The sequence below is a fragment of the Musa acuminata genome, chromosome BXJ1-10 (assembly GCF_036884655.1).
Source record: "Musa acuminata AAA Group cultivar baxijiao chromosome BXJ1-10, Cavendish_Baxijiao_AAA, whole genome shotgun sequence".
Taxonomy (NCBI): Eukaryota; Viridiplantae; Streptophyta; class Magnoliopsida; order Zingiberales; family Musaceae; genus Musa; species Musa acuminata.
Window position 1 is genome coordinate 30,196,866 of NC_088336.1, and position 26,339 is coordinate 30,223,204.

The following is a 26,339-nucleotide window of genomic DNA, read 5'->3' on the forward strand; positions in this document are numbered from 1 at the left end:
TTTCTTTTAATCCAAGAATTCATATGATGTGGGCTCGCATGCATGCATCATCCACATGCCTTGTTGGGGATGGCAAAGGGTGTTGTGCTTATATTATTAAGGATAAAAAGAATTATAATTTAATAATAATTAATTATTTGAGTTGAATTGACATCAAATCTTCATCCATGGCAATCATAATCTATTTCTTTACTTAAAAAAAATCTTATCAATAAAAAAAATTTCTTTAAATCAATATATATATATATATATATATATACAAACTTTTGAATGTACTAATTAATTGGTAAACAATATTTTTTTATAAAAAATAATAATAATATCAGTTTCATTTGGCCAGTGAGGATGATCTTAGAAAGGGAAAACAAAAGGAAGCTTGTGGAAGCCATGCCTGTGCTTGTCTTGGAGGCTAAGTACCCTTCTTTCTGGCATCTTCTCGAGCTTCCTAGTGGCCATAAAGGCCGGTGATGTAAATAAATGGACTTGAGATCTATCTACAATATTATATTCATCGATTCGAGTTTCTGAACGAGTCTGTAAGCAACTCAACAAGTGGCGTCAGATACAAAGACCAGATTGTGTTCGTAGAACAATTACAATCATCTTCATTCACAGAACAGAGGAGACACACAACTACTGCTGTAACCGGATGGATATATATATTTATATATATATGTTATTTATATATATATATATATGATATATGATATATGATATATGATATATATTTATTGTAGCTAAATTCCCACAGAACAAACACTTGAGCAGTTGGTGAGTTCAGCAAGGGTAGGCTGCTATCTCCAATCCCTTGCTGCTAAGGAAGGTGATGGGGGTATCGTAGTTGCTGAAGAGACGGTAGGAGGAGACGAGGGAGAGCAGCACATAGCAAGCCACAGAACCGAAGGTGAACCCCAAGGAGGTCGTCGCCCTCCTGCAGAAGCCGTCGAAGGCGCTGCACTCCTTGCTCCACGTCACCTTCTCGGCCCCCATGTATGCCAAGTACACTATCTCCGCCGCCACCGTCCCCGCCGCCAGTATCACGTACGTCAGCACCTGCCACAACACACACACATTCCAGTGAGGAGCAGAAACGATCCCCATGAAAGATTGCAGATGTCATAGCTGTGTGTGTGTGTGTGTGTGTGTGTGAGAGAGAGAGAGAGAGAGGGGGGGGGAGTGAGATCAAGACTTGCCTGGTCGAGAAGGAAGACAGACCATGCACGGGAGAGGGTCGAGGGACGGCGCATGGCCACGCAGAAGGCCGACAAGAGGGAGTAGGCCGCGCAAACTCCATTAGCGAACACCAGATACCTGCTCTTGACGCACCGGTCAGTAACCCATGCATGGCGCGGTTGGGCAGAGGAAGGGAAGCAGGAAGAGGAAGGAAGGGACTCAACTTGAAGGCGGTGAGGTCGGCGTAGGAGACAGCGCCGAATTCGTTCTCCTGCGAGTTCCTGAGCATGATGGCCATCGCCGCGAGGCAGAGCCCCACGGGCGCCACGCGCAGCAGCGCCTCCGCCGTCCGTCCCTCCTCCGCGCTGTCGACCGCCATGGCGTCCTCGCCGACGGCTGCCGGCTTCGTTTGCTGCTTGTCCTCCTCGCTCATCATCGTCGTCGTCGTCCTGCCTTCAGCTGAGGAACAAGGAGGAGGGAAGAAGGAAAGGGATGCGGAGTGGATCGGACAACAACGCCGTGGGATTTGTACGAGTAGGAGGAAGAGGCGGGCGGAGGAGGTAGTTGGGGAGTGGAAATGCCATTCAATGCAGGAAGGTGATGGAAAGGTATGGGAACGAAGCAGGTTCGGACCGCAATCCAAGGCGGGTGGGATCGTGCATGCATGCGGTGGATGCATTCTGGTCATGTCGGAGCTCCGACGCTCGCCGTAGACATTGAGATCAAAGAAATGGATGGTAGACAATAATCGCAATATGAATGATGTCTTTGTCATAGATCATGACAATTAAAATATTTCCAAACAAGTCGGAAATATTTGTGATGTATGGGACAATTTTTAGGACTCAAATAGTAATTATATTTTTTAAAAAATATATATTTATTGACTTTGAATAGTGGTCAATGAAAAAAAGTTGGTGAGCCGATTGACATGGAACGACCAAACATTGATTATGACAAAAAGTTTATTTATTTGAATTCATGTGTCTCTCTCTTCTCGTGATTTATTACTTGGATTAGGATATTTCTTAGTCAAGTTAGACTTCGACTAAGTTCATGGATGGCATTATTTTGATTCTTTTTTGCTACAATCCATAATGATGCAATTTGAATAGACCATTCAACTAAAGTTAATCTACATACAATTTTATATATTTAATCATAAACGTGTCTTTATAATCTCATGACATAAAATATTATGTCTAATTTGGACCTAAATAATATTAAAACCATGTTACTTCATCAAATAATAATAATAATAATAATAATAATAATAATAATCATCATCATCATCATCATCATCATCACATCCCTGATTAGTCTTTACATCCGAAATAAGTAAAACTAAGATTAACTTATAAAAGTTTGATGAGTATACTATTATCAATTTTAGTCTAAACATTTTGATCAGTAGTTTAGATTAAACGAAATTTATGGACTAATTAGTCAATCAAACTTGGATCATAATATTTGATATCTAAATTGATTTAATATTTAGGTATGGTAAAAGGATTCGAGTAAAAAAGGATTATCTTTGGACGAAGAAAGTATTATTATGATTATGATGATAATAATCATCATCATAATCATAATATCTTTTCCTACCCCAATGTGATCTACATGAACGGTGGATTTGCAAATGCTTCTCGTGTCCACTAATTTAAGCTATACGTGTAGGCATATGCATCACATATAGATTTGGTCCTAACTTGATGAGGAAATTAAATTTGGCGCTATGGGTAGGACAATAATGGTGATGGAGTCAGTCGCACCAATGTGGCCCACACAATGGAGTATGAGACCCACCCTTCATGTATAGATAGCATGAGGAGATGGTGAGGACCATCTCAAAAGAAGTGAGCATCACTTGCTATGGAACTTTTCTTTGGGTTCATATTAGGCTGTTTTTTTTCATAAATTAAGAATTTATATTTTAATTAAAGTTGGATTATTGATGGACGATTTTGTTTTTTATCATTATTTTCTCCTCTATTATCATTCTCTATGAATTTGAAGCCTAATACCCAACAAATAGGGCATGCACTAATCTTGATGGAACCAATCAAGCATCTATGCGGATCTAAAAGTACAATGCATTCAAGACAGTCTTTTAATCTCATCAGGAGGCTGATGTATAATAGCATTAGCAGACAAGATTTAGCCCATTGAATCTGGCCTTCATTGTTGACTGTCTTCCTCTTAAAGGGAAAAAGGAGAAATTTTTGTGTGTGTCCATAAAATATTTAATATTTTATCTAAAATATTGTTATTATTTTCATTAATTATTTTACTCTCACATCCTTTTTCTCTTTCTATCTCACCACTTTCTGGTTTCTTTTTTTTACTCATTTCCATCATTTTAAGGAAAAAAGATATTCTAAGGATTATGACAACTAAAAAAAAAAAAGAATTAGCTTAGGGGTGATATGACATGCATGACACGAAAGGATTGAAGCCTACAAAGAAGCCCTCCAATTTGAATTGCTAGTTCATTTTAACTGAGGTTTTAATATGATTATACTAATAATCAGGTAGTGGATATTATACCAAACTTGTATTTAGAGAGATAAATGCATAATAGCTTTCAAGAAGGAAAAGCAACATCAGAAACAAGTGCAGAAAGAAAAAGAATGCTTAGATAAAAACTTTAGGTTACCATTGCTTTGAAGCAGCTCCTTCCCAGAAGGTCCCAGTGATCAACCTTTCTGCAACTTCCTGTTGTTCGTCAATTCATTGCAAGTCTTCTGTTTACTGTGCATTTCAGCTGGCAATAGTGCAATCCTAGTTAATGTCTTCGTCCTAAAACTTTCTCCCATTCAATGAACCTTTAGGCCACTCAAGCAGCATTGCAACTATGTCAGGGAGTGCAGTTCTTGCTCAGAACATTCTACTGCTTACTTGAGACATTTCAATCACTCTGCGCATGTCCCATGAACAATATTTCTTTCGTCGTGACATCTCATTCTTGCCTTGTATGATCCACCGGAGACTGTTGTTGGATCTGCCGAAGCCTTCCTATCTCGTACGATTCCCTTTCAAATCCCATTCAAAGTTTCAAGCATCATCTGGTATGTGTCTGAAGATGTGAAATATGTTAGTCTTTCAGACCAAGAAGAAAACATGTGACTTCTGATGACACAAACTTATTGGATCTCGTTCCATTTTTGATGAAAGGGGTAAAAGTAAACCTGCTTGTCACAATGATGGGCAGCTGGTTCAGTCACCCTGGTCACACACAGCTTGGCTTGTGAGTGTGTAGTTGTTGGTGGCTCTTGAGAGGTACACCTTGCTGTTAACTTTAGAAGATAGCCTGCACCACAACACCCTGTAAAGAATAATGAACAGCTAATCCTTGTTCACTTTTGTTTTAACTTCAATCTGACCTTCTTGGAGATCTGTGCCACAGTCAAATAGAACAAAGAAAACAAAACAAAGGCAAATGCTTGCTAGATTGGACTCTTCCAATGCATATTTGCTCTCCATCATCAGTCAGCTGATGAACAGAAACCTTTGTTTTCTTTTCCTTCCGTTGCATGTCTATCCACGTCCACCCAGTTGATTGCTTGTTGTAGAGAGATAAGACTTGGAATACATGCACGTGAGAAGAGACGCTACGGCTTAGAGTGTGGCCTACATATTACAGGCCTTTAGACTAATCTTTCTGGAGCAGGCAGCAAATGGGGTTAACAGTGGCAAAGGCAGGTTGGCATGGCAGAGAGACTGCAGTAAAGGCAGTAATCAAATCATAAGATCACGTGATTGCCTGTTGAATGGAGTTGGTCTGAGGAATGGAAGAAGCTCTCGGGATGCCAGTCAAAGTTGCATCACATGATCTCCTGCATCCATTAGAAAATGAGTTTGATGAAAATTCCAGCATAGATCAACCTTGTCATCAATAAACCCCATGGTCTTTGGCTGCTGCCTTTCTTCTTCCCACTTCTTTCTCAGTTGGCATATGTACATCTGATAGAATCAAGGGAGATGATGAAGGATAGATGCAGATCTTTCTTAGGTGCTGCTCCTGCTGTGCTGAAGCTATTTCTGATAATTTTCCTTCTCAGCTCTTATGGTATTGTTGGAGTTCAAGCAAAAAAGCTGCTACCTCCGAATGCAGTATCTCATACGACGCAGGAGCACCAACAACTGAAGGTTGATAGAAGCTCGAGCACACCTACAAGACAGACAAGGGTGAGCCTTAGGAGGATACCCCCTTCGAACTCCAACCCAACTCAGAACAAGTAAGCTTTGCATCCTCAACTGTACGACACTGAAAATGTTGATTCACCTTCTGATTAAAGCGGAATTGTCACCGCAACAGGTCGCGGCCACGGTTCGATGGATCAGGCTCGAGGAATCCTTGAGGTAGCATTGAGAAAAGCAATTTAGATGAGAGGTGAAGAGTGGATTAGACATAGCTCATGTAACATACTTTTAAATGCTTTAGAGTAGTTCTCTGTTTTGACCACCTGTTGTATTCTCCGACCTGCATTGTTCTCTCTGCATCTCTGCTTCCGAGATCACAGAGAGTTAACATATTTTTTGCTTCAGAGTAGCTGTCTTTCTTGGCCATTTTCCGCATTCTCCCACTTGCATTTGAATTCTCTACATGTCTGCTTCCAGAGTTCAGAGAGAGAGCAGTTCATAGTTAAGTAGCTGTAAAACATTAGCTGAACATAATGGTAAAAGTTTAGCATGATGGTATGGCTCACATGTGGATTGGTTGATATATGAAAGCATAATGATTGAAAGAAAACCCAAAGATAGAATGAATGTTGAGAGTCTTAGTTATTTACTTGAAATGAGATGATAAGACACATAATATTCACTAAGAGAGCTGTTTGCTAGTATGTTGATTAAGCTTCCCCCTTGACACCTCCTTATGCTAGTAGCTTGGATCTCCTCAGCATCTCCTTAAACTAGTAGGAGACACTGATTTTTTAACCAATGTAGCATGACAAAAAAATCATTTAAATTATAAAATAAGTGCAGCGAGAGCTTTGAATTGAATCCTATCTATTTGAGGAGCCTCAAAAGTGATTCAGTGAATGAAAAATCATGAGGCAGGGATGTTTCACATAGAATCAACTGGAGTAGCATGCATATCTAAGTAACCTCTAAATTGCTAGTTTCAGTATAATAAATATGGTATTATGGGCATTGTTTTTGTTGCTCACTGGCATTTCCCATCGGATCATCATACCTTTTAAAAGAACCGTGAGCTTAGCACTCAACTTACTCTAAGTTTCTGCTTCGCTCTCAGTCCCAAGCTCACTCAGACCTGAACAATTCACAACTTTGTCAACACCACCATCAGACCTTTCAATAATGTCAGGAAAAACCTGCTTCACAATTCTATCCCCCAAATTATGAAAATAAATAATGATAAGATGTTCATAGCAAGCATAGAGGGCATCTTCTAGTGTCTGAAGCCCATCATTAATGGGTATCCTAACTCCTAAGCGCTTGATATAGCTCTCTGGATCCAATGCCTACCTGCAATTTGTTTATCCACCAGATCCTCAATTAAGGAATTGCATGTGATATGGCTGAAATCAAGAGTTCCAAATCATCATCAATGATCATCAATCATAGGCATTTGTTCTTGATGGCAAATTCTAGATAAACATGCCAAAAGAAGTTTTTAAAGGATCAGTCCTCATGGTGATAAGCATAAGAATGGCTGAACTAATTGGCAAAGTTATATGGTAAAAGTAAATCCTTTTAAAGTTCACTGACCCCCTTGCTGAGACTCTGCTCAACTGAGATGTTTGTGTGTGCTTCTAAATCGAAGTGCATCAAAATACCTAAGAAGTTCAAGTGCCTTCCTCCTGACTTGGCCAATGCTCCTCTCACAAGATCTACAAGGTCACTTGTCGAATGCAACCCCTGCTTTTGAAGCAAATGTCATTTGTTTCCTCCCCATAATCACACAAATGCCTTTACCACTTCAAAATCAAGGCAAGAATCCAAGATATCTTCTGTTGTCAAACTCGCTTGTCATAACCCATACACTTTTTGAATTGCCACATCTGTTCCCTTTCATAAACAACAGTAATAGGAAAAAGATCTTTTTTTCCAACCAACAAGTTGTTCAAATTATAAGAGCAGTAATAGCCTTAATTTACCGGTTTGATTTAAAAAACCAGGTATAAAGCAATCTATATAGTGCAAGCATTCCAATCACATGAATCTAACATATAACAAAGGCCACATGAATGCTTCATGCGTCTAGATTACAGCAGAAAGCAACCACCCTAATTTAGTAATTAAAATGCTTAGAGAGCATGATAGAGCTGAAAAGTAATTCAAGATTGATGCAAGATCTCACCTGAGGATTCATGCGCATATCCAGTGGCTCATTTCCGAGCACACAAATCCTCTTCGGTCCATTTCTTCAATAGCATCCAGTCTTATGTTCAAGCAAAATCTCTCCGCAGCAATTCATCAAACAAGAGAGAGGCAAGCAGTCCCCTTGCATGCATGGATGACATCCGAAGATCCATCGAGATCCCAACGTCGCCGACATCCGGCAGATTCTCGTCGGCATCTTACAAGTGCGAAGCACATCAAGAGCGACGGTGCGCTGAGAACAAGGCGTCGAGCACCTCACCGAGCACGACGGGCACGAGCATGTTGAACCAACAAGCATCGTAATCCAACAAGGAACCGTATGATATACATGCGGATCCAGAGGGAACTCAGGTTGGGATTCTATATATCCCCAGGTACAGAAACTTGATCGGGGATCAATGTCGAGTTTGGGCGTGATAACTATGTTGACTGTGTTGTCACTGTTAACGCTGATAACACTGGCATTGGATTGCATCGTTGTTTTGAAGCCTTCTGTTGCGCGGTGGCATTTAAGTCAGCGCATTCCTGCTGAATCAAATGATATTGCCGTCGACGTATCGCTTCTGCTTTGCTACTAGGCGTGGGTTTTGTGACTTCTCCAAACAGCATGCTCTGCGATAAAGAAGGTGCTTGTTTTACTCTAAATCTTATGTTTCAGTCTCTGAAGGGAGACTTGGCAGAGAAAGAAGACGTATATTGTTCCTAACATCTACATTTTCTTGGTGATCGGAGCGATCCAACTGTACAAAGCGATTCACCACGGTATCCCAGAGGACATCCCTATGGGTCATTTCATCGAGCACCATATCCGCGTCGCCCGACAGCAAGCATGAATCAACAAGAAACATTAGAACGTACAGAAAACTCTTGATGAGAACAACTTTCCGATCTACAACGATATGATTTCTTATATGAAACAGCAGCAAAATCGCCAACTCATGATGCAGTAAAGAATATAGTATTACAAATAACCGGGAATTGATGCATCACATTCTGCTTCAGCATACCATTTGTTTCCTTGAAATCTGATCAAGGTGCATCTGGAGCGTGTACTTCTTTGAAGATCTCAACTAAAACCTCCATGTGCCAGGATGGTGCTACAGCAGACATTAAACCCTTTCCCAGAATCTTAGGGAGAGAAATCACCACTTGGTGGGAGGATTAGGAAGCAGATCAGATGCGGGTTAGAGTGAGGACGAAGCTTGCAAGTTCTTGAATGCACCAAAATAATTAACATCGGCGTAGAGAACACTCTCTGAGACCATTGACCCTCATCTCGAACTTGGAAGGCATAGAAGCTCATCAACAGAATCTTTCTGGTGGTGGTCTTTCGGGAATCTGAACCCACAAATAAAATGAAAAAACATAATGGTTAGCATATCATATATCATGATCTATTGATTATTATAGCTGCAGAACCAACTTGGACTAAGAAAATCATCTCACCTGGCACCAAAAAAAAAAAAAATCTATCAACTGCCTCGATAAATGATTAATGCATGGATTCAGCTGGAGTTTGTCGAGCTAAGTTATTAGACAAACATCTATCACTACCCACAAGAAATATTAAGACATCTTAGAAGATTAATTTCGATGGTATAATCATACCTCTCCTATCTTCCATTCTTCCTTTAACCAAATACTGTCATCTGGACTACCCTCTTGTTGCCCATCCCTGTGGGAGAAGTTTTGGTTAGACACAGTAAACAAATGACTCCTTAAAGATTGGTACATCATAACAACTAAACCTTGTATGAGGCATGAACTTCATTCTTAAGCATAATAACAAACAAAACTCCCTACAAGACTGTTCAAAAAAAAAAATGCATCCATCAACTTAGTCACCCATTTGCCAGTGTATATAATGTCATCGTTTCCCTTAAAAAAAAGATCGACTTGTCCTCATCTCAATAATATAGTAGGAAAAAGGGTATCAGAGGTGACAAGTATATATTTACATGGAAACAAGAATGATATTAAATATCTTAGTAAAAACCAATGGTATGCATGGACATCATATGCAATTTTTGTAGCAGAAACAAAACGGCCAAACTTACGTGATTGATGCTTGTTCAACAGTAACTGAAGAAACATTAAACCCAGTAAGAAGGTTTGGCTGTTGATTGTTCATGCCACCAAATTGCTGGGAGGCCAGTGGAAATGGTGACCCAGGAGACTTTACACCAATGTTAAATGTGGAGAGGCTTGGACTTGGAGTGTTTCCAGATGGTTGGGTTGGTTGCTGGCCAAATCCTCCTGCAAAGCTACAGCCTCAATAATAAAAAAGATTTCACACTAATTCTTTAGCCATAGTACTAAGTGAAAATAGAAAGGAAAGAAAGTTCAAATGTAGTTTAGCAGTAATTGTGCTAGGATGAAAATATGTGCAACATATATCCATAAAGGAACCCTAAAAAGACTCCCTCACAAGCCAAGGTCATCAAAATCATCCCCGGTATCAAAGCCACAATACTCGGTTATTATGCTTTGGCTGATTAGTGGGACAAATGCATTACTTTCTATATAATAGATAGTTTTTTGTAGCAACCTTTTTCCTGAGTTCTTAAAAACACAATTACACTTTATGAAGAAAGACGCTGGCAAAAAGAGGAAGACGAGAGAAGATGCTATCGCAATGACATAGCCCTTAGCTTAACTATCATCCGTGAGTTGCTAAATTAACTTTTGACACAGAGCAATATATTGTGACAAGACTCTGTACTTTCGGTTCTGTTATATGCACAAGATAATGAGACAGCAATAATGTTAATCTATAATAAACAATTCTGATTAATACCCAAGCTATTCTTAAGTTCACAAAATTACCCAATCAATATGTAACAGCAGCAACAGTAACAAAAAAGATGTACCTTTAATGAATGAGTCGTTAGGCACTAATGTATTTATATATAGTAATTAATACTAAGTAATGAAGGTGAGCTTCAAAATAAAGCAACTTCAGATCATATAATGTGCTATTAAATTCAAGAAAAAGTATGCCATTGCTACCCCACCTGGAGCCCCAAACTTCACACCAAAACTGACAGAATTTTGGCTGGCGTTCTGAAACAGGCTAGGTTGTACAAAACCAGTACCATTCAGAGTTCCTGGAGGATTGGTCCTGATAAGGAACACCAAAAGATTAGGAGAAAAGTAAAGGTATTTAACAGAGAAATTTGATATAGCCACAAACAGTGGAAAGAATTGTCCATATACTGTAACTACAGCAGAAGATATTGTTCAGAACAGAATGTACCTGCTGTTGAGCCCAAGATTAGTTGTAAGTTGACTAAAACTTGAAAACGAGGGTGCAGCATTACTTTGAACATTTGCAGATGATGTATTGTTCATGGACATAGGAGACTGACTCATCTGAGGAAAACTTGGATTTTGTGATCCATATGAATTTTTGAGTAAATTATCAAATTCATTCAACTTTGAAAGGTATAAGTTCCTCTCTCTCTCAACCTGCACAACAGCAGCAGGTTTTCTTAAGCATATAATGTACGATTGTTATAGGCAGGAAAAGAGAAGATATAGCATGGTCTAGATAGTGCAGCTATTCAAAGAAATATATTCTATTTAACCAAAACATCTTTCAGAAGTTTATGCAACATCTAAACCTATAATCCTTGGCTATTGTTAACTTGAACTTATCTACAACAGACCGAACTAAATTTCGACAACAGTATGTTCATAGCAAAGATCATTTAAAACATAAAACAAATATAATTAAAGCTTCTTTGTCTCAAAAACTGTAATCTGAGAAAGTGATACTAGTCAAGGGTGCCACATAGAGTTCGATTCTCAACATGTAAGAAAGATTGTGACCTCTCATTTGTCTTTTCATGTATGTAAATAACAAATTCACGACCCATCTTTTACATGCATATATATGTTTATAACTTTTATGAGTTAAATTTTGGCCAAAAAAGATGTATATTGACATACACACATGCAAAAAGCTAGTGCATGAATTTAATGAGCTCTCTTCCTATATGACTCATTTAGGGGGCCTAGTGTTCCAATTTAAATTTAATGTTACATGATCACATCCAAAAAAAAGGTTTTACCAGAGCACTTACACTATAATGAATAAATTGTGCCCTCTTAAACAGAACTCCAGCCCCTGAAAGTGGTCATACAAGTTTGACTAATTCCAGAAAACTCAAACTATGTGATCCATATAGCTTGTCTGATAAATTATCAAATCTCTCTCTCTCAACTCATATAACAACAGTAGATTCTTCAAGCATATATGTATAGTTTAAGAAGCATTTAGTAGTGTTGTATAGACAATCAGAAAGGCACTTGAGAATGGTGCAGCACAAATACATATCCAGTGTCAAAAAAACAATATTCTTTGTTAGCATATAAATTGATGTAGAGAGAGAGACTAGGCTTTTAAACTTACAATTGACTGAAGGCTTAATCCTTGTCTTGCATCTTCATAGGCTGCTGCTCTGAGTTCCTCAAAACTGATATCACCAACAATGTCACAAGGACCACTGGGGAAGCAAGGGCAAATGGGTCAAGCAGAGAATGCTACTCAAATGAGAAACAATTCATAAAATGAACGGTGACAATGGAATTATTATGTTTTGCTGTCAAGAATGTACTACAGGTAGAAGAAAATTTACTGTATCATTTTTATGCACATAGCAGCACATTCGATCGGCATATCAAATGGAAATTATTTGGATTTATTTCATTTATAATATTGTCAAGAACAAGATGCTTTCCATTACTGGAATGAAGTGTAACATACAATTTCATGTTAGAAAGCTATCAGTTATATTAATATATCCATACAGTAAGTTGTTGTTCGGACATTGCATCCAGATAGTAAGCTCGAAAACAGATGGCACTAATTGTAAATGTATGTTATCAAGAATATGATGCTTCATTACCAGAATGAAGAAAATGTAATGTACTGTTTCAGGTTTTTAGGATACATTATCTGTCTATATATTCAATTTACAAGCACAAGTGCACAGAGAGTCACGAATATTGGAGTACACTCACCAATGCAAGAATATAATTAAACAAACAGTACAATATACAAGCATAATTACATTATGTTTATGTATTACTGAAACATAACGTAGCTGTTTAGAAGTTTAAGAGCACATAAAATAAGGCAATTAGGTATTAACTGCATGCTTTCTAAGTTTTTAGCTTACTTCTTGCGGTGTCCATAGCAAGTAAGCTTCCAAAGAGGTGCTTCATTTTTATAATCTTCAACAATTTGCCTTTTGCATGACTCAGGATCTGTGCACCTATGTTTCAAATAATAAAACCAGTGAATACAACACATCCTACATTAGAGAAAGTAAAGAACAAAAAAAAGTTAAGCCGGCATAGAGGTAATGGAGCAACCAGAGTGGAAGGACAAGATTTACGCGCATTAGCTGGAGTGGAAACTCACTTGTGAGCAGGTGCTTGGGGTTGAGCCTCAGTATGTTGCAAGGAATTTGTATTTGTTGGTGTCAAAGAAGATGATCTTGTCCACTTGTTTTCAAATGGCTAGAAACAGATTGAAAATGCACAATAGTTGGTAATGACAAGATAAAGATCACTCAAGAGAATACATCTCAGTAAGTAATACTAAAAATTGTGCATGCTGAATATGGAGGTACACAATTTAATACCATGCTTGAGAAGTTTGGTCTGATACAAGCAGGATGAAAAAAACATAATCCATGTAAAGAATAACTAACCTTGGCTGGATTCTGGTGTTGAGCACCAAAATTTGATGAAGCTTTCAAATGTGTATTGTTTTGTGATTGTGTATTGTTTTGTACCCCAAATCCGAAAGGATTAGGCTTTTGTTGCTGAGTTGCATTCGGAAAATGTAGGGTACCAGTGCCAAATCCAAAAGGATTGGGCTTTGACTGTTGCTGAGTAACATGGAGAAATTTGCAGCGATCACCATATTGGCAGCTGAAAAGAAAAACATAATAAAAGAAACATGTCAAAAACTTATTGGTCTAAAATGGATATTCACCAAATAGTAAATCAAGAATTGCTTAGACATTAACTGAACAAGGGATCAAAAAGTCCAATATAATTTCAAAACAATGTTGAGTATGGGAATTAATTTATGCAGACCTCACTTAACAACTTTTTAAACAATATACAATAAACAGAAACCACGAAGATAGTAAAAACAGTATGCATAAACCCTGCTAGGTTGGATCATGTTTGTAAAGTCATCCTTCGTGCTCATCAGCTTTTAACAGACATTCTCAGACAACAAGGACACTTGACCCAACAAACGCTTCATGATATATATTTACTCCCCACCCTCAAATACAAATATCAGCCCCCTGAAGTCACCTATTTATATTCCATTATGCATGCCTGACCATTGAATCACATTTGGTAGTTCCGTCCACATTACAGCTCTCCGTAATTCCCATGCCTTCACTATTTAAGAATTTCAGATCTTAAGAAATAAAATAAAATCTTGAAACATTGTGAAAATATACATTTTGTTGTCAAACTTTCTACTCTAGTTTTTTGCTTTGTTAGTGTTGTAGACTTGCCTGAACTTCTTGAAATCCCTAGTTCATCTTCTAATGAAATAAGCCTTATAGATCTGCCTTATGATTGCTTCAGTAAATGAATATAGGGTTTTCTATTTCTATTGTGCTATCCAACACTGAGGACTGACGAGGCTATCTGAGAAAATTAGAACATCACAGTACGAGAATTACAGTGGATGCTATGTTCTCCGTTCTATAAGTAAAGAGATATCTTGTTTTAGATAATCTATGATGTTCACTTATGTAACTTGTAAGAAACATCACAATCATTCACAAAAAAGGACCCTTTTTTTACCAACAAAAAGGACTTCAAATGCATATACAAAATGGTAAGTGGATATTCACAGTCAAAGCTAAAAAATAAAAATTCATAGATATTATCACCACTAAACACACCACTTTTTATTTTACATTTGGCCAGATTATGAGATGATAGCCAATGACTTGTACCATTATTAAGAAATTTCAAGATGTCAAATTAACTACAATACCCATCTGAAGTTGAACCAAAACTTCATTTTGACCTTCTCCTAAAAAATACACAGTATTTCCTAAAAGGAACATTTTGCACCGACAAGAGCAAGCAAAACCTTCGGCAAGAACGCGAGAGAACAAGCACACAGAGGCAACAAAACTTCAAACGACGAAAAAAGGCCGCGTGGAACGAATTAGGGTTTCGCGACAGCTACTTAGGTATCATATTGCCTCTCCGGGGTTTTTGCTTCTTACTACGGCGAGAACAACTAACCCTAGTTAGAACACGGTGATCAGGTAACAAATTTGAGCAGGGAGGGATCGGATGTACCTGCCGCGCTGGAAATTCCTACAGAGTTCCTTCCTTCGATTCATCCCGCCGCCTCACCTCGCGCATCAGTCTGCGGCTCGAATCAGGGCCCGCCGATCGATGAAAAGAGTTCGGCCGTCGAATTGGATGTAGCGAAGAACAAAAAGATTCTCTTCCTCCCCTGAGTCTCTTCTCCCTTATACGAACGAGTCGAGCGCGGGGATCCGCCGCGACTTCTCTTCCGGGTCGGGAAAAGGGAAAAGGCAAGAACATGGAACAGAGCGTCGACTAGTTTGGGTTTTGAGGCGCGAGGGTTCGGACATCGAACGGTTGAGGACTCGTGTCGTATTGTGGCAAGAGTGTTACACCGTCGGATTTAACCGGTGAAACACCAGAATATTTTGCATATAAATCCTTTCCAAGCTTGAAATAGCACAGAAACCCCTACAGAGTTTAAAAAAATAGAAAATAATTATTTTTGTAATAGTTATAAAAATAAAAAATTATATTATTTTAGTATGAGTAGAATCACTTAGCCATGCTTCATAATTATAGAAACTTCAAGATACTACCCTCACTTGTTGGACTCTAAATTTGACATAACATATAGATTGGATTACATGATGGAAGTGGAACTTAACACTCGGGGCACAATGGAGGATGATTTTATCTAATTTTCCTGACCTTTGCCAAGAACAAGGTGGAGCAAAATGATGCATTCATCATTTATTTGAGAATGCAAGGACACTCATAAAGGTTTAGCAAATCCAGGTCCATCAGTTTAATTTCATTTTTCACAATACTGTACATCAACTCGAAATCTGATCCACTCCAACCCCCTGCAATAACTGGGAAATTAATAGAAAGAAAATGACATGAAGATTCTTATAGACAACAGAAGCTATCTGAAGATGGTACCCTCGGCTAGACTCTCATTAGGAAGGTCTTACATGCTCAACATCCAGCCTCATCCTTTTACTATCTTCAACAGATTCAGAATCACTCTCCCGGTCATTTGACTCATTCCCTCTTTGCTTCACAGAGTTAAGTGGAGAGGAGTCCACTCTTGCATCAGCTTTCTCTGTGAAGGGACTACGCAATTCCAGTGGGGGCTCTGAGCTAAACCTTTGCGTGGAGGAAGAAGAATTGTTTGCCTTTTGCTGCTCTTCAAGAATCTTCTGCAAGTACCTTGCATTTTCCTCTATGCGCAATTGCAGTGCTCTTTGGACCTAGAGAAGAAGAACATTGGGTTCAGAAACAGAGAAGCACGGTGCTGCTTAAATAGCCTATTACCTCTTTTCGTTTGAGGATATTCTGATTTCCAAAGCTTTATTAATAAACCAAAAAGTAAAATATGCTTCTCCAGTCAGAGCTACAAGCACCCAATGCTTACCTCAAGTTGTTCATGCAGCTGTTTCTGAACCTCTATTTGCATGCGTAGAGCCTCAGTGACTTGAATGCTCCTATCATTGAGACAAAAAGATAGACAAAATTAAAGCACTTGAAGAAAAGATTACAAGGGCATATTCGAAAGTGGAGTAATAACAAGAAAAAATAGGGGTACCTCTTCTTGGCCAAATCACCGTCATTACTAACCAATGATGATGATTTCTTATCTTCACGACTCGAAGCCTTTTTGTCTTCATAAGCATGTTAAGATATCAAGCATTAAATATCATAACAAGTTTACTGCAATGGTACTAAAAATCAAACCTCTGCAATTAGATAGTGATGTATATCCAGATAATATAGTTCATAACTAGTTTCTTCATGCCTTACTTTCCTATTCCGTTTGTCCTGGTTGTTGGAGAAATAAAGTTGGACTCTGAATTATATAAAGACCAACAAACTACTGTACTCACTTCTTCCAACATGCTTCCTCTAAAAGAAACATATAGTTTGAAGCAAGGTTCGCAATACCGTACCGTACCGGAGTTTCGACCTGGGCTCGGTACCGGTATGGTACGGTATACCGTTCGGTACACCCAGGTGTACCGAACTGACACGGACTTAGCTGGTTTTGCCTAAGTCGTGCGGCACCCTTGCGCGTCCGTCCGCAAAGGTCAGCCTCCCCGAAGCCTCCCATTGTCCCTTAGGACCAACAAAAGAGAGAACGGGTTAAAGAGAACGCCTCAAACGGGATCCACAAGCAAACATGTCCGAAAAACACTTCATAGACAAAGCAAATTACAAACAGACTTTACAAGCTCTGAACAGTGGCACAACAAAGGGTAAAATGGTCCATTACAGACCGAAAAGCTCTCGCACGTGTCTACATGACACAACCTTTATTTACAAGCCTAAAGAGGCCACCAACCCAACTAAAATGGGACTATTAAGCCTTCGGCCGCCCCTTTACATTCTGTACAAGGCATGAACATGCCAAACGACACGGACATACATAAGCATTACATCAAACACCTTGTTTAGAAGTTTGTCCGTGACATTCTCCCCCACTTATCCCTTCGACGTCCTCGTCGAAGCCTTTGTGAACACTGCAACTCTTCGCCTTTGCTGAGTCTTCAATCTTCTGCTCCAGCTGCAATGCGCCTCCTGGCTCCCAGCTGCTCTCCGCTGCTGTTTTTGAGTAGTCGAACCTTTGATCCGCCATGCTGCTTCAACTCGCCAATGACTCTGACTCTGGTGTGGGGTTGGCTGAGTTGTGTTGATCCTCGTTGATTCCTGCGGATCCACCAAATGAAGGAAAAGACCATTCTTACTGCGCCAGTTTCTCAAAATTTCCACATGCTGCTTGAACTGGGTGGATGCTTGTTGGAGCTTTAACAAGCATCGCCTCGCAAACTTCTGAAGTTTTGGGTCCTTCCTCCACAAAATCTGCTCATTGACTCTTCTTTCAGTTAGTTGTCACATCCAAGTAGGTTCGCATCACTTCCGCTTTCGATTGGCATTTCGTTGGGAAATGAAGCGGACAATCTACTCTCAGTAGCACTGATCACCGTTGGTGAGGATTTGACAACTATTGTCTTCCATTATCTTCGAAGGGTCTTTGAACTTGTGCAGAGCTCCTCTGCTGGATAGATAAGAGAACTGGGGTACTCGGTTTCGCCCATTCTCTTAAGAGTTGAGAAGGCAAAGGTTACTTGACTTCGCCCGCCTCCTCGAGGTTGTACTTCATGCATCGAGCTGGTTACTGGCCTTCGCCTGCTCTTTGCTCACACTTCTGAAGCACTTGAAGTGTTTGCACTCCTTGCGTTGAGTTAGCTACTGTGATTCACCTTCTCAATGCCATTGAACTTCTGGAATGCAGGAAGTTTTCACCCCAACTTGGAGTAATTCTCTGATAGATGAGGTCGCCTCTGGGATTGTACCATCTTCTCCATAAACCCTGCCGCCTACTCCACTGAGTAGCAAAGGTACAGCACCACGTACTGCCTGCTTCGTTCCTTGGTCGTGCACTCTTGCATGACCCGAAGTCCTTCACTTACGGCTATCTTGATGAGAAACTTGTTGACACCGATCTTACGAAGTTTCTTGGCCTCTGCCCTTCAGCCTTGTCTCGGTACTTGGAGATTGCATCTGCATGCTCCACCTCCTCGGCCCCTTTCACGACCAAGCGCTCTCCCTCCGTGAGAGCAAGGGATCAATGACTTTGACGGAAGTCCCGCCTCTGCGGTACCATGGCGCTGCCATGCCCATGGCCCTACTATCCGTCGCCTCGCATCTACATCCCTTTTCTTCACAATCAGTAGATATGCCTTCGTGACACTCCTCTGAGTCCACCTCCATTCTCACTGATTGCTTGATTTTGGGTAGCTAAGTCCCTCTGGACTTGTCGTCGCTTCCTCGCCCCTTTCGACCTCCTGCTTCAACACCTCTGTGTTCTCCAAGCAGTCTGTTTGGTCGATGGAAAGATAGACTGCAACTCCCATGCATGGCCTCTGCCATCACATTGTAGGGTTTGCACCGATTCTGTTCTCCTTAGCTTCCTTGGTAGCAACGTTCGCTTACTCGACCTTGTCCTCTGACTTGTCGGGCTCCCTTAAGCGAATATGAGCTCTGGAGCAGTCCAACTCTCCAGCTGCTTCGATCATACCTCTGCATGATCAAGTCCCTCTCATGGGACTCACTGGTACTTGCATTCGAACTTTTCCCTTGGTGGAACCCAGCCCCCATATGTTGATGACCAAGGTTTTCATCCGATGCAAAATTCGGTGCACGCCCGGAAGACCCGCCTCTGCGGTACCATGGCCTTCACTCCTTGAATCCATAGCCCTTCTTGCCGTCGTGTTGTTCACCAAAGCGGAGCTCCCAGTAGCTCCCGATCATACCTCCATATGATCTAGTCCCTCCCGGGACTCACTGGTACTTGCATTCGAACTTTTCCCTTAGTGGAACACAGCCCCCATATGCTGATGACCAAGGTTTTCGTCCGATGCAAAATTCGATGCACGCACGGAAGACCCGCCTCTGCGGTACCATGGCCTTCACTCCTTGAATCCATAGCCCTTCTTGCCGTCGTGTTGTTCACCGAAGTGGAGCTCCCAGTAGCTCCCGATCATACCTCCATATGATCTAGTCCCTCCCGGGACTCTGTCGTATGTATCGCATTGCCACGAACTGTCCCACCACGATCCGCTGCACCATGTCGCCTCCTGGTGACATCTCCATTGCATTCTGATCCTTGTGGAATAAACTCGAATTGTGAACCCTCCATGTGTGGCCTCTGCCAATACATCGCAGGGTCTCCTCCACCTTCGATTTTGTTCGCTCCTTTGGCAATCGACCTTCATCCACCCACTCTTGGGTCACACCTAGATGAAGCACCGCTCTAGGACAGTCCGTCGCCTAGTAGCTCCCGAAGTCCACCGACTTCACTGTAATTTGTGCACCATTGTCTGGATCCTGGGCCTCTGCCCCTACCAGCACAATCTCCGCTGCGCACCGCTTCCTTCATGGCAACTTTGAATGGCAACATTGTGGCATATTCTTCAAGAGTACCCGCCTCTGCGTCCTCTTGCCCCGTGCTAAGGCCTTCTGAACCCAACTTCGCCTCCGCAAATTGAGTCGCCTTAGTTCCTCCATCAAATGCTCCTCCGAGATAAGGTGCATGTGCCTAGAAGCTCCCTTCGTCTTTGGCACCATGCAAGATGAGTCCGCTCCGTCAGAATGAAGGACCCATGGAACAACATGATCCTACTCTTGCCTCTGCAAGAGTTCATGTCTTTGACCTCTGTCTAAGGAAAGCACTGTGCTTCTGCCCCATGTTCCAACTTCTCTGCTAGCTCCCTTCATGCGGCTTGGGTACTTCACCAAGTTACGCCCAAGTTGCTCCGCTCCTCGTTTTCGCATTGAGTCGATGGTGGCCCTCGTGCCCACCATTCCACAGGTCAGCCCTCCCTTGAGTCCGATCTCCACATCGACTCCAAGTGTGCCTTCATTTAAGTTGCTTCAGGTCGCTCCCCCACTTAATCTCGCAATGCATCCACCAATGCATTCTCTCGAGCGAGATCATGCGACAACTCCTCGCCGCTTGCTCAGTCCATCGAGCTTCGTGGAGTTGTTGTTTGTGAGGTACTCCTCCTCAACATGTGAGGTCCGTCTCACATGATTCTCCCTCTGGAGAGCCGGGACTTATCCCTCCTGGATAACTATCCCGTTGGAGCAACATTTCTCTTCATTTCGGAGACCACCATCCCCTTGGACTACTCTGATCTGCTGAACAAACTATGCATTGTTCTGCCTCCTGCAAACGCACTTGCTAGATTGCGACTCCACGTCAATACAGCCCCCACTGCACCCCTCAAGGCCTAGCAACATGCTGAACTCATTGCACACTTCAGCCTCCTACGGACGTATCCTACGCTTGCCAAAGAGAAAGTTTCAATGCTCCATGGCGCCGAGTCTCGGTCGCCTTGGGATGGCCACAAACATTCCGTCGTCCGCATACAAGCCCATGCATGAGTACCAAATTCTTCGAGTTAGCAATTCCCCTCACCTCTGTGAGCTTTGCATAACTCTTTTGGTCGTTGCGCAACTCATTCCACCTTGCATGGTCTCATTCTTACCAAGCGCCTCGCTTGCCTAGAGCACCATCAAGTATAGTTGTCAACGTTGAGCCGTAGCTCAAACTCAGCCATCCCAACCTTTGTGCGCTCCAAATTCTTCCAAGCTTGCCTGTTCTCGTGGTGCCTCTTGCGCGAAGGGTTGGCCATTCCTCTGAATGCCAATTTCAGATGCCCGCTCCTCTGAGCGACTCTTTTCCCTACATCTCCATACCCGTTTTCCCTCAAACGGTCGCGCGTTGCTGACTGCCCTCAACGCAGCCCCGCTAGGTCCCCCACGTTTGCATGTCTAAGTGTTTCTATGAGTGCTTGTCCCGCTCTGATACCATATGACACGGACTTAGCTGGTTTTGCCTAAGTCGTGCGGCACCCTTGCGCGTCCGTCCGCAAAGGTCAGCCTCCCCGAAGCCTCCCATTGTCCCTTAGGACCAACAAAAGAGAGAACGGGTTAAAGAGAACGCCTCAAACGGGATCCACAAGCAAACATGTCCGAAAAACACTTCATAGACAAAGCAAATTACAAACAGACTTTACAAGCTCTGAACAGTGGCACAACAAAGGGTAAAATGATTCATTACAGACCGAAAAGCTCTCGCACGTGTCTACATGACACAACCTTTATTTACAAGCCTAAAGAGGCCACCAACCCAACTAAAATGGGACTATTAAGCCTTCGGCCGCCCCTTTACATTCTGTACAAGGCATGAACATGCCAAACGACACGGACATACATAAGCATTACATCAAACACCTTGTTTAGAAGTTTGTCCGTGACAGAACGGTATATTCAGGCGTGCCGAGTACTGTAGCAGCGCTACAGTATTACAGTACTGCTACAGTAACAGGCGGTCCGCGTACCGGAAGCCCGTCGGACCGGTACTGCAAACCATGATTTGAAGTCTATATATCCATTTCCATCTTGAAGAAAGAAGCCAAAAAAAATTGATGGGTGCAGTCAGTCATAATCAATTTGAGTCATCCTCAATTTTGTGCATCACTATTGCCAACTTGGATATTAACTGTGTATAGCATCAGAGAACAGATGGCGAACTTGTTCCAATTATCAAATGGCCATGTAATTGGACTTTCCCATTCAAGTTTGACAAGTTTTACACTGGCATGTTACTAAAACAATATTGAACATGCACAGTATACAACAAACAGATAATTGTGCGCTCTGTTTATTGTCAGAATTACCTTCTTTCGCCTCTGGTAGGTACTTTGCAAGTCGATATTTCTGCAAGTCATGAACATGTATGAATAAAATGGTGACGATGACTTCTGCAGTACAATCTAACATGTGAGAGAAATTACCTAACCAGAATTACCTGCAAATGACTCTTTACATGGTAGATAGTCAAACCTTCAACATTCATAAGCTTTAGCACACCCTTTGGAGTTGCCTCTGCATGAGAAAACACACACAGATGAATGAGATGAAAAATACATCCAGCGATGATGAAAGAAAACAAAATGCTTACTCTCAGCACCATCAAGCTTGTTCACAGCTTCGACAAATCGCTCATGAAGCTCCAAGGTCCATCTTAATCTTGTTTTATTTGCAGCTGAAGCTGGGTTTATGGAGGGGGGTGTATGCAATTGGACTTTAGTGTGAGGTTTTGAAGGCTGATCTGTCTGGTTGTGGTTGGCAGACAATGGAAGAGATGAGACTTGTGGTGTCTCATATATGTCCTAAATAAAGAAACAGCGAGTCAAATATGAAACAAAATTCTTTCCCAATTGGACATCCTTAGACTAGAACTTCCACAAAAGTATTGTCACATTTGTTTGTCAAGAAAAAAAAAACAGCAGTTTTTCATGTTTAGCCAAATTCTAGACCATCCCTCGTGTGTGCAGTTCCCGGACAAACTATTCAGATAGGCTTAATTTGAGTCCCTTTTCCTCATTAACATTGTTGGCCTGAAGTTGGAGGCTCAGCATTTAGGAAGAAATACCAAGAACTTTAATTAGAGGAGGCGACAAGATATTTAAAATCCCCCGGTGAATAAGAAAACGGAAAGAAATCAACAAAATACTTACATCCAAATGAGGGCTTTCCCCATTGTCAGTGATAGCTATGCCAAGTTGTTCAGACAAAATTTGCAATTCTATTTGCTCGTTAAGTGCTAAGCCACTACTCCCACAATTCTCTCCATGGATGCTACCATCTGAAACTTCTCCAGAGAGATTAAGGAAATCCTTCATCAAGTCATCTGTGTGTTCATCCTCACCACTTGTTGCACTTATATCTCCACTAAACTGCAGCGGAGAGTTAGAAGATTGAACAGCTGAATTCTGGTGCTTACATTTTGGAGGATGAGGAAGGAAGGGTAAGTTCTGAAGTTTTTGACATGACTCTGAACTAGTAGAAGATGAAGAGTAAAGGCTGGTACAAAATGTAGAAGAACGAGAAAACATGTGCTCTGGATATTGAGGATGAGATACATAAGAACAAGAACTTCCTGGTTCAGGCCCTGAGCTTGATTTCTTGGTATGCAAAGGAAGGTCCTTACTGAAGCTGGATGAATTGTGCAACACTGTCTCGACATAGGAGGATCTTGATAATTTTTGGCAGTCTTGTTCATTGTTAAACTGAACTGATAAAGGTGAAGAATGACAGAGATGCTTTGTTCCTTCGGGAGAATTATTTTGTTTAACTGTAATCAAACTGTGGCTGCTCATGGTATTTGACTAATAAAACATGGTACCCCCACACTAGCTGAACAAAAGAATAGACAGTCCTCTGAGATTCCAAACCTACAAAATGATCACCTTTATCAGCCAACTTAGCAAGAAGAAAAGATATTCTTTGAATTATTAAATTACATGAAGCACCAATGTATAAGAATCAGATGACATAGACTAAGAGGTGATAGTAGGAGCAGATGTCTGCATATCCAGCAACATTCTAATAATTAATAGCTAAAGTATGTCCATCCTTGCTGAAAAATTGCAGACATGTGTGCTCTTTCAAAATTAATGGTTGTGCACATTTGGTCTTCCCCAAGGCCAAGCATTGGTAAGTGTAGAGCTCATCTATATTTGGATGCTGTCCAATAGTACTTGTTATAGTACTTTAGAAAAATCAAATATCATATGCTATATATCCATAGAATTCAAGGTTCGCAATACCGTACCGTACCGGTATTTTGACCTGGGCTCGGTATCGGTACGGTATGGTATACCGAGCGGTATACCCAAGTGTACCGACTAGTAACAGATAGTCCGCGTATCGGCAACCGGTCGAACCGGTACATACCACCCATGCCGGGCGGTACAGTTCGGTACTGCAGACCCTGATAGAATTTAACTTCACTAAGTTATTAGTACAAGTCAAATTTGTTTCAGTAATTGAGTTGATCCTTTTTATTCTCACAAGAGAGTGGGAGGTAGTTTGGGATTATTAAAATGATCGGTTTTTCATTTAGATTTGTAATTGTTAAATGAAATTAAAACTTGACATGCTTCATCTTCAACTTATGATATGGTACTAAGCTCAACATTTTAGAGGGAGAAGCCACAACATATCTTAGTAGTTATAATCCCAATTATGTTTTTATCAATCCAACTGGAATCTTTCTACTCCCTTCAATGCAAATCCTCCTTATCAGTCTGATTCTAAATGAAGATGTCCATTTTCATCATCCCCCTTCAAGATGAGCATCCCTGTTTATCACTTGAAATCTTTCTTAGTTATACTTGGCCTAAAGCAAACAAAAATCTGATGTTGCTGCCTTGCATGCCAATACCAATACGTAATCTTTACTCGGTGCAACAGCATCACCAGTTTGGGTTGCTTCACAGTTTGCACAATCATTTTCTCATTCTAGTGACAGCTTCTTAACCCAAACCATCCTTTCTTCTTGCTAAACCCCTTGATCTTGATGGCTTATGAAAAAGACTATCCTAATGCCTTCTTGTAACAATATGTTATATATTATGTCAGCTTTACAAGGTCTGTCACAACATCATACCTTTCCTATACACTGGTGCTTCTTGACGAACATGTCACTCTGCTTCCAATTTTTTGTAGCCATTATCCCCATCCAAAGTGAAGCTCATCTAATTAATCCTCCAGATGCAAAACTCTCCAAATACAAGCCCATTAGCTATCAATCATGGACTTCAGAATAGATGAGAGATTCATGCGGGCTAATAGAACAGCACGCCATCCCAGTACAACAGACCCCAGTGATAATAGGTCTCGTAGTTCGCCAATATTCACTAATAGAAACGCCTCCAAAGTAGGCAACCTTGCATGGAATCAGTGATTACCAACTACCAAGACATCAAACCACCAACAAAACAAATTGAATTCAAAAAAAGAGAAAAAGATACTCTTTTTTTCTCTCCTCATTTCAAGTGAAAGAAGGAATCACAATCTGGACGAGATCTACCATCTGCCACAGCAAAACAAAAAATTCGCAGAGAGAACAACGATGAGAAGCTTCTACTTACAAAAGGAGGGAGATCAAGATGTATCCAAGGAGTCCTCTCGCCAACTATGCGGCCAGCAACCCATAGGAGACTTTTATTTCCCTCCCTAACAATCGCTATTTATTCTCTATATTTAGCTACTGCTGCTGGCGCCACCGTCCCGCCTCCGCCTTCTCCACCTCCACCTCCTCCCTCCTCCCTCCTCCCTTATCTGCGCCGCACGTGAATGACTGCAGCTTGAAATAGAACGCGAAAACACACGAAAACTCGATATTCCCAAAATGCCCTCTCTTCCAACAATGGCAACCGACATTTGAAATTATTTTAGTCCCATCACACACCCAATGTGACGTCTGTCACTTTTAGAATGACAATTATAATGAGATATATATATATATATATATATATATATATATCCTTGTACGTTTGAAAATAATATATCTATCATTATAATTCCTATATATATTAGTATAAAAAATAGGTTAATAATTTTTATCTATGATTACGATTAGTTTATTTACGTCAATATATAAATATAAAATAAATATTTTTAGGAACATAAAGAGTTATTAAAAAATATTAATATAAATTAGAATCTCAACAAGTTGCTATGTATTAAGATGATTGGAAGGGCTAATTTATAATTCTGCAATTGACAAGAGAATATGTGTAAAAAAGACTTAAAGTGAGACCTAATAAAGGAACTAATGGAGATGGTGATACCGAAAGAAAGTAATGGGACTCAAATCACAAACCCCACGGCCAATAAGAGCTGGATGATGACGCTGAGGTCGTTCTCCACCACCCGATTCGATGATCCTGGTGGGCCCTGCCCTGCTCTCCCCACACCCCCACCCCCACCCTCCCGGGCCACCGAAAAGGAGACGGAAGAAAGACGAAATCCATCAGCAACTTGTTCGCAGTCCCAGTGTGATGAAAGGAATGCACTGCATCTGTTTGGTAGTTTGCCTGTTCATGCTTTGAACTCAGAAAGGAACAGGCTAAGAAGAATAATGGAAGTCA

General features: G+C 40.9%; 3 protein-coding genes and 1 long non-coding RNA gene across 6 annotated transcripts; 1 reads left to right on the plus strand and 3 right to left on the minus strand.

Annotated features, from left to right (window-relative positions):
- Window positions 1–585: 585 nt before the first annotated feature.
- Window positions 586–1,916, minus strand: LOC103969034 (CASP-like protein 2A1). Its single transcript, XM_009382444.3, has 3 exons — window positions 1,398–1,916; window positions 1,194–1,311; window positions 586–1,053 (listed from the first exon to the last, which is right to left on the minus strand). The coding sequence occupies exons 1-3, from the start codon at window positions 1,859–1,861 to the stop codon at window positions 778–780; spliced, it is 858 nt and encodes a 285-aa protein (XP_009380719.3). The 5' UTR covers window positions 1,862–1,916; the 3' UTR covers window positions 586–777.
- Window positions 1,917–4,837: 2,921 nt separating this feature from the next.
- LOC108951433 (uncharacterized) lies at window positions 4,838–5,717 on the plus strand. Its single transcript, XR_001975841.2, has 2 exons — window positions 4,838–5,411; window positions 5,492–5,717. It is a non-coding gene; the product is annotated as an uncharacterized LOC108951433 (long non-coding RNA).
- Window positions 5,718–8,379: 2,662 nt separating this feature from the next.
- Window positions 8,380–15,234, minus strand: LOC135585755 (zinc finger CCCH domain-containing protein 46-like). Of its 2 annotated transcripts, none has more exons than XR_670538.3 (10): window positions 14,878–15,234; window positions 13,245–13,467; window positions 12,953–13,050; window positions 12,708–12,803; window positions 11,939–12,032; window positions 10,781–10,992; window positions 10,539–10,645; window positions 9,582–9,788; window positions 9,133–9,199; window positions 8,380–8,862 (listed from the first exon to the last, which is right to left on the minus strand). XR_670538.3 is itself a non-coding variant. In XM_065087915.1 (10 exons), exons 1-10 carry the CDS (start codon window positions 14,919–14,921, stop codon window positions 8,827–8,829), a joined length of 1,176 nt encoding a protein of 391 aa, XP_064943987.1. In that variant the 5' UTR covers window positions 14,922–15,222; the 3' UTR covers window positions 8,380–8,826. The 2 variants fall into 2 exon arrangements, 1 of the variants encoding a protein (XP_064943987.1); XM_065087915.1 differs by having other exon boundaries at window positions 9,582–9,780; window positions 14,878–15,222.
- Window positions 15,235–15,613: 379 nt separating this feature from the next.
- On the minus strand, window positions 15,614–25,529 carry LOC135585042 (protein PHOSPHATE STARVATION RESPONSE 3-like). Of its 2 annotated transcripts, XM_065087914.1 has the most exons (9): window positions 25,338–25,518; window positions 24,854–25,132; window positions 22,920–23,636; window positions 22,361–22,571; window positions 22,208–22,284; window positions 22,077–22,116; window positions 16,421–16,496; window positions 16,250–16,319; window positions 15,614–16,085 (listed from the first exon to the last, which is right to left on the minus strand). In XM_065087914.1, exons 3-9 carry the CDS (start codon window positions 23,559–23,561, stop codon window positions 15,792–15,794), a joined length of 1,410 nt encoding a protein of 469 aa, XP_064943986.1. In that variant the 5' UTR covers window positions 23,562–23,636; window positions 24,854–25,132; window positions 25,338–25,518; the 3' UTR covers window positions 15,614–15,791. The 2 variants fall into 2 exon arrangements, with proteins under 2 accessions (XP_064943986.1, XP_064943985.1); XM_065087913.1 differs by lacking the exon at window positions 24,854–25,132 and having other exon boundaries at window positions 25,338–25,529.
- Between the last annotated feature and the right edge of the window lie 810 nt (window positions 25,530–26,339).

Bases quoted from the DNA above. Each gene is read 5' to 3' on its own strand.
- LOC135585755 (XM_065087915.1), bottom strand. From the start codon at position 14,921: ATGAATCGAAGGAAGGAACTCTGTAGGAATTTCCAGCGCGGCAG. The intron at 12,033-12,707 runs GTAAGCTAAAAA...TTGCTTCCCCAG, and splicing joins TGCTATGGACACCGCAAGAA to TGGTCCTTGTGACATTGTTG. The intron at 9,781-10,538 runs GTGGGGTAGCAA...GTAGCTTTGCAG, and splicing joins TGTGAAGTTTGGGGCTCCAG to GAGGATTTGGCCAGCAACCA.
- LOC103969034 (XM_009382444.3), bottom strand. From the start codon at position 1,861: ATGACCAGAATGCATCCACCGCATGCATGCACGATCCCACCCGCCTTG. The intron at 1,312-1,397 runs GTTGAGTCCCTT...CGTCAAGAGCAG, and splicing joins GCCGACCTCACCGCCTTCAA to GTATCTGGTGTTCGCTAATG. The intron at 1,054-1,193 runs GCAAGTCTTGAT...GTGTTGTGGCAG, and splicing joins CTGTCTTCCTTCTCGACCAG to GTGCTGACGTACGTGATACT.
- LOC135585042 (XM_065087913.1), bottom strand. From the start codon at position 23,561: ATGAGCAGCCACAGTTTGATTACAGTTAAACAAAATAATTCTCCCGAA. The intron at 16,320-16,420 runs GTACCCCTATTT...TCTCAATGATAG, and splicing joins GGTGATTTGGCCAAGAAGAG to GAGCATTCAAGTCACTGAGG. The intron at 16,086-16,249 runs GTAAGCATTGGG...CTTCTTCTCTAG, and splicing joins AGCTGCATGAACAACTTGAG to GTCCAAAGAGCACTGCAATT.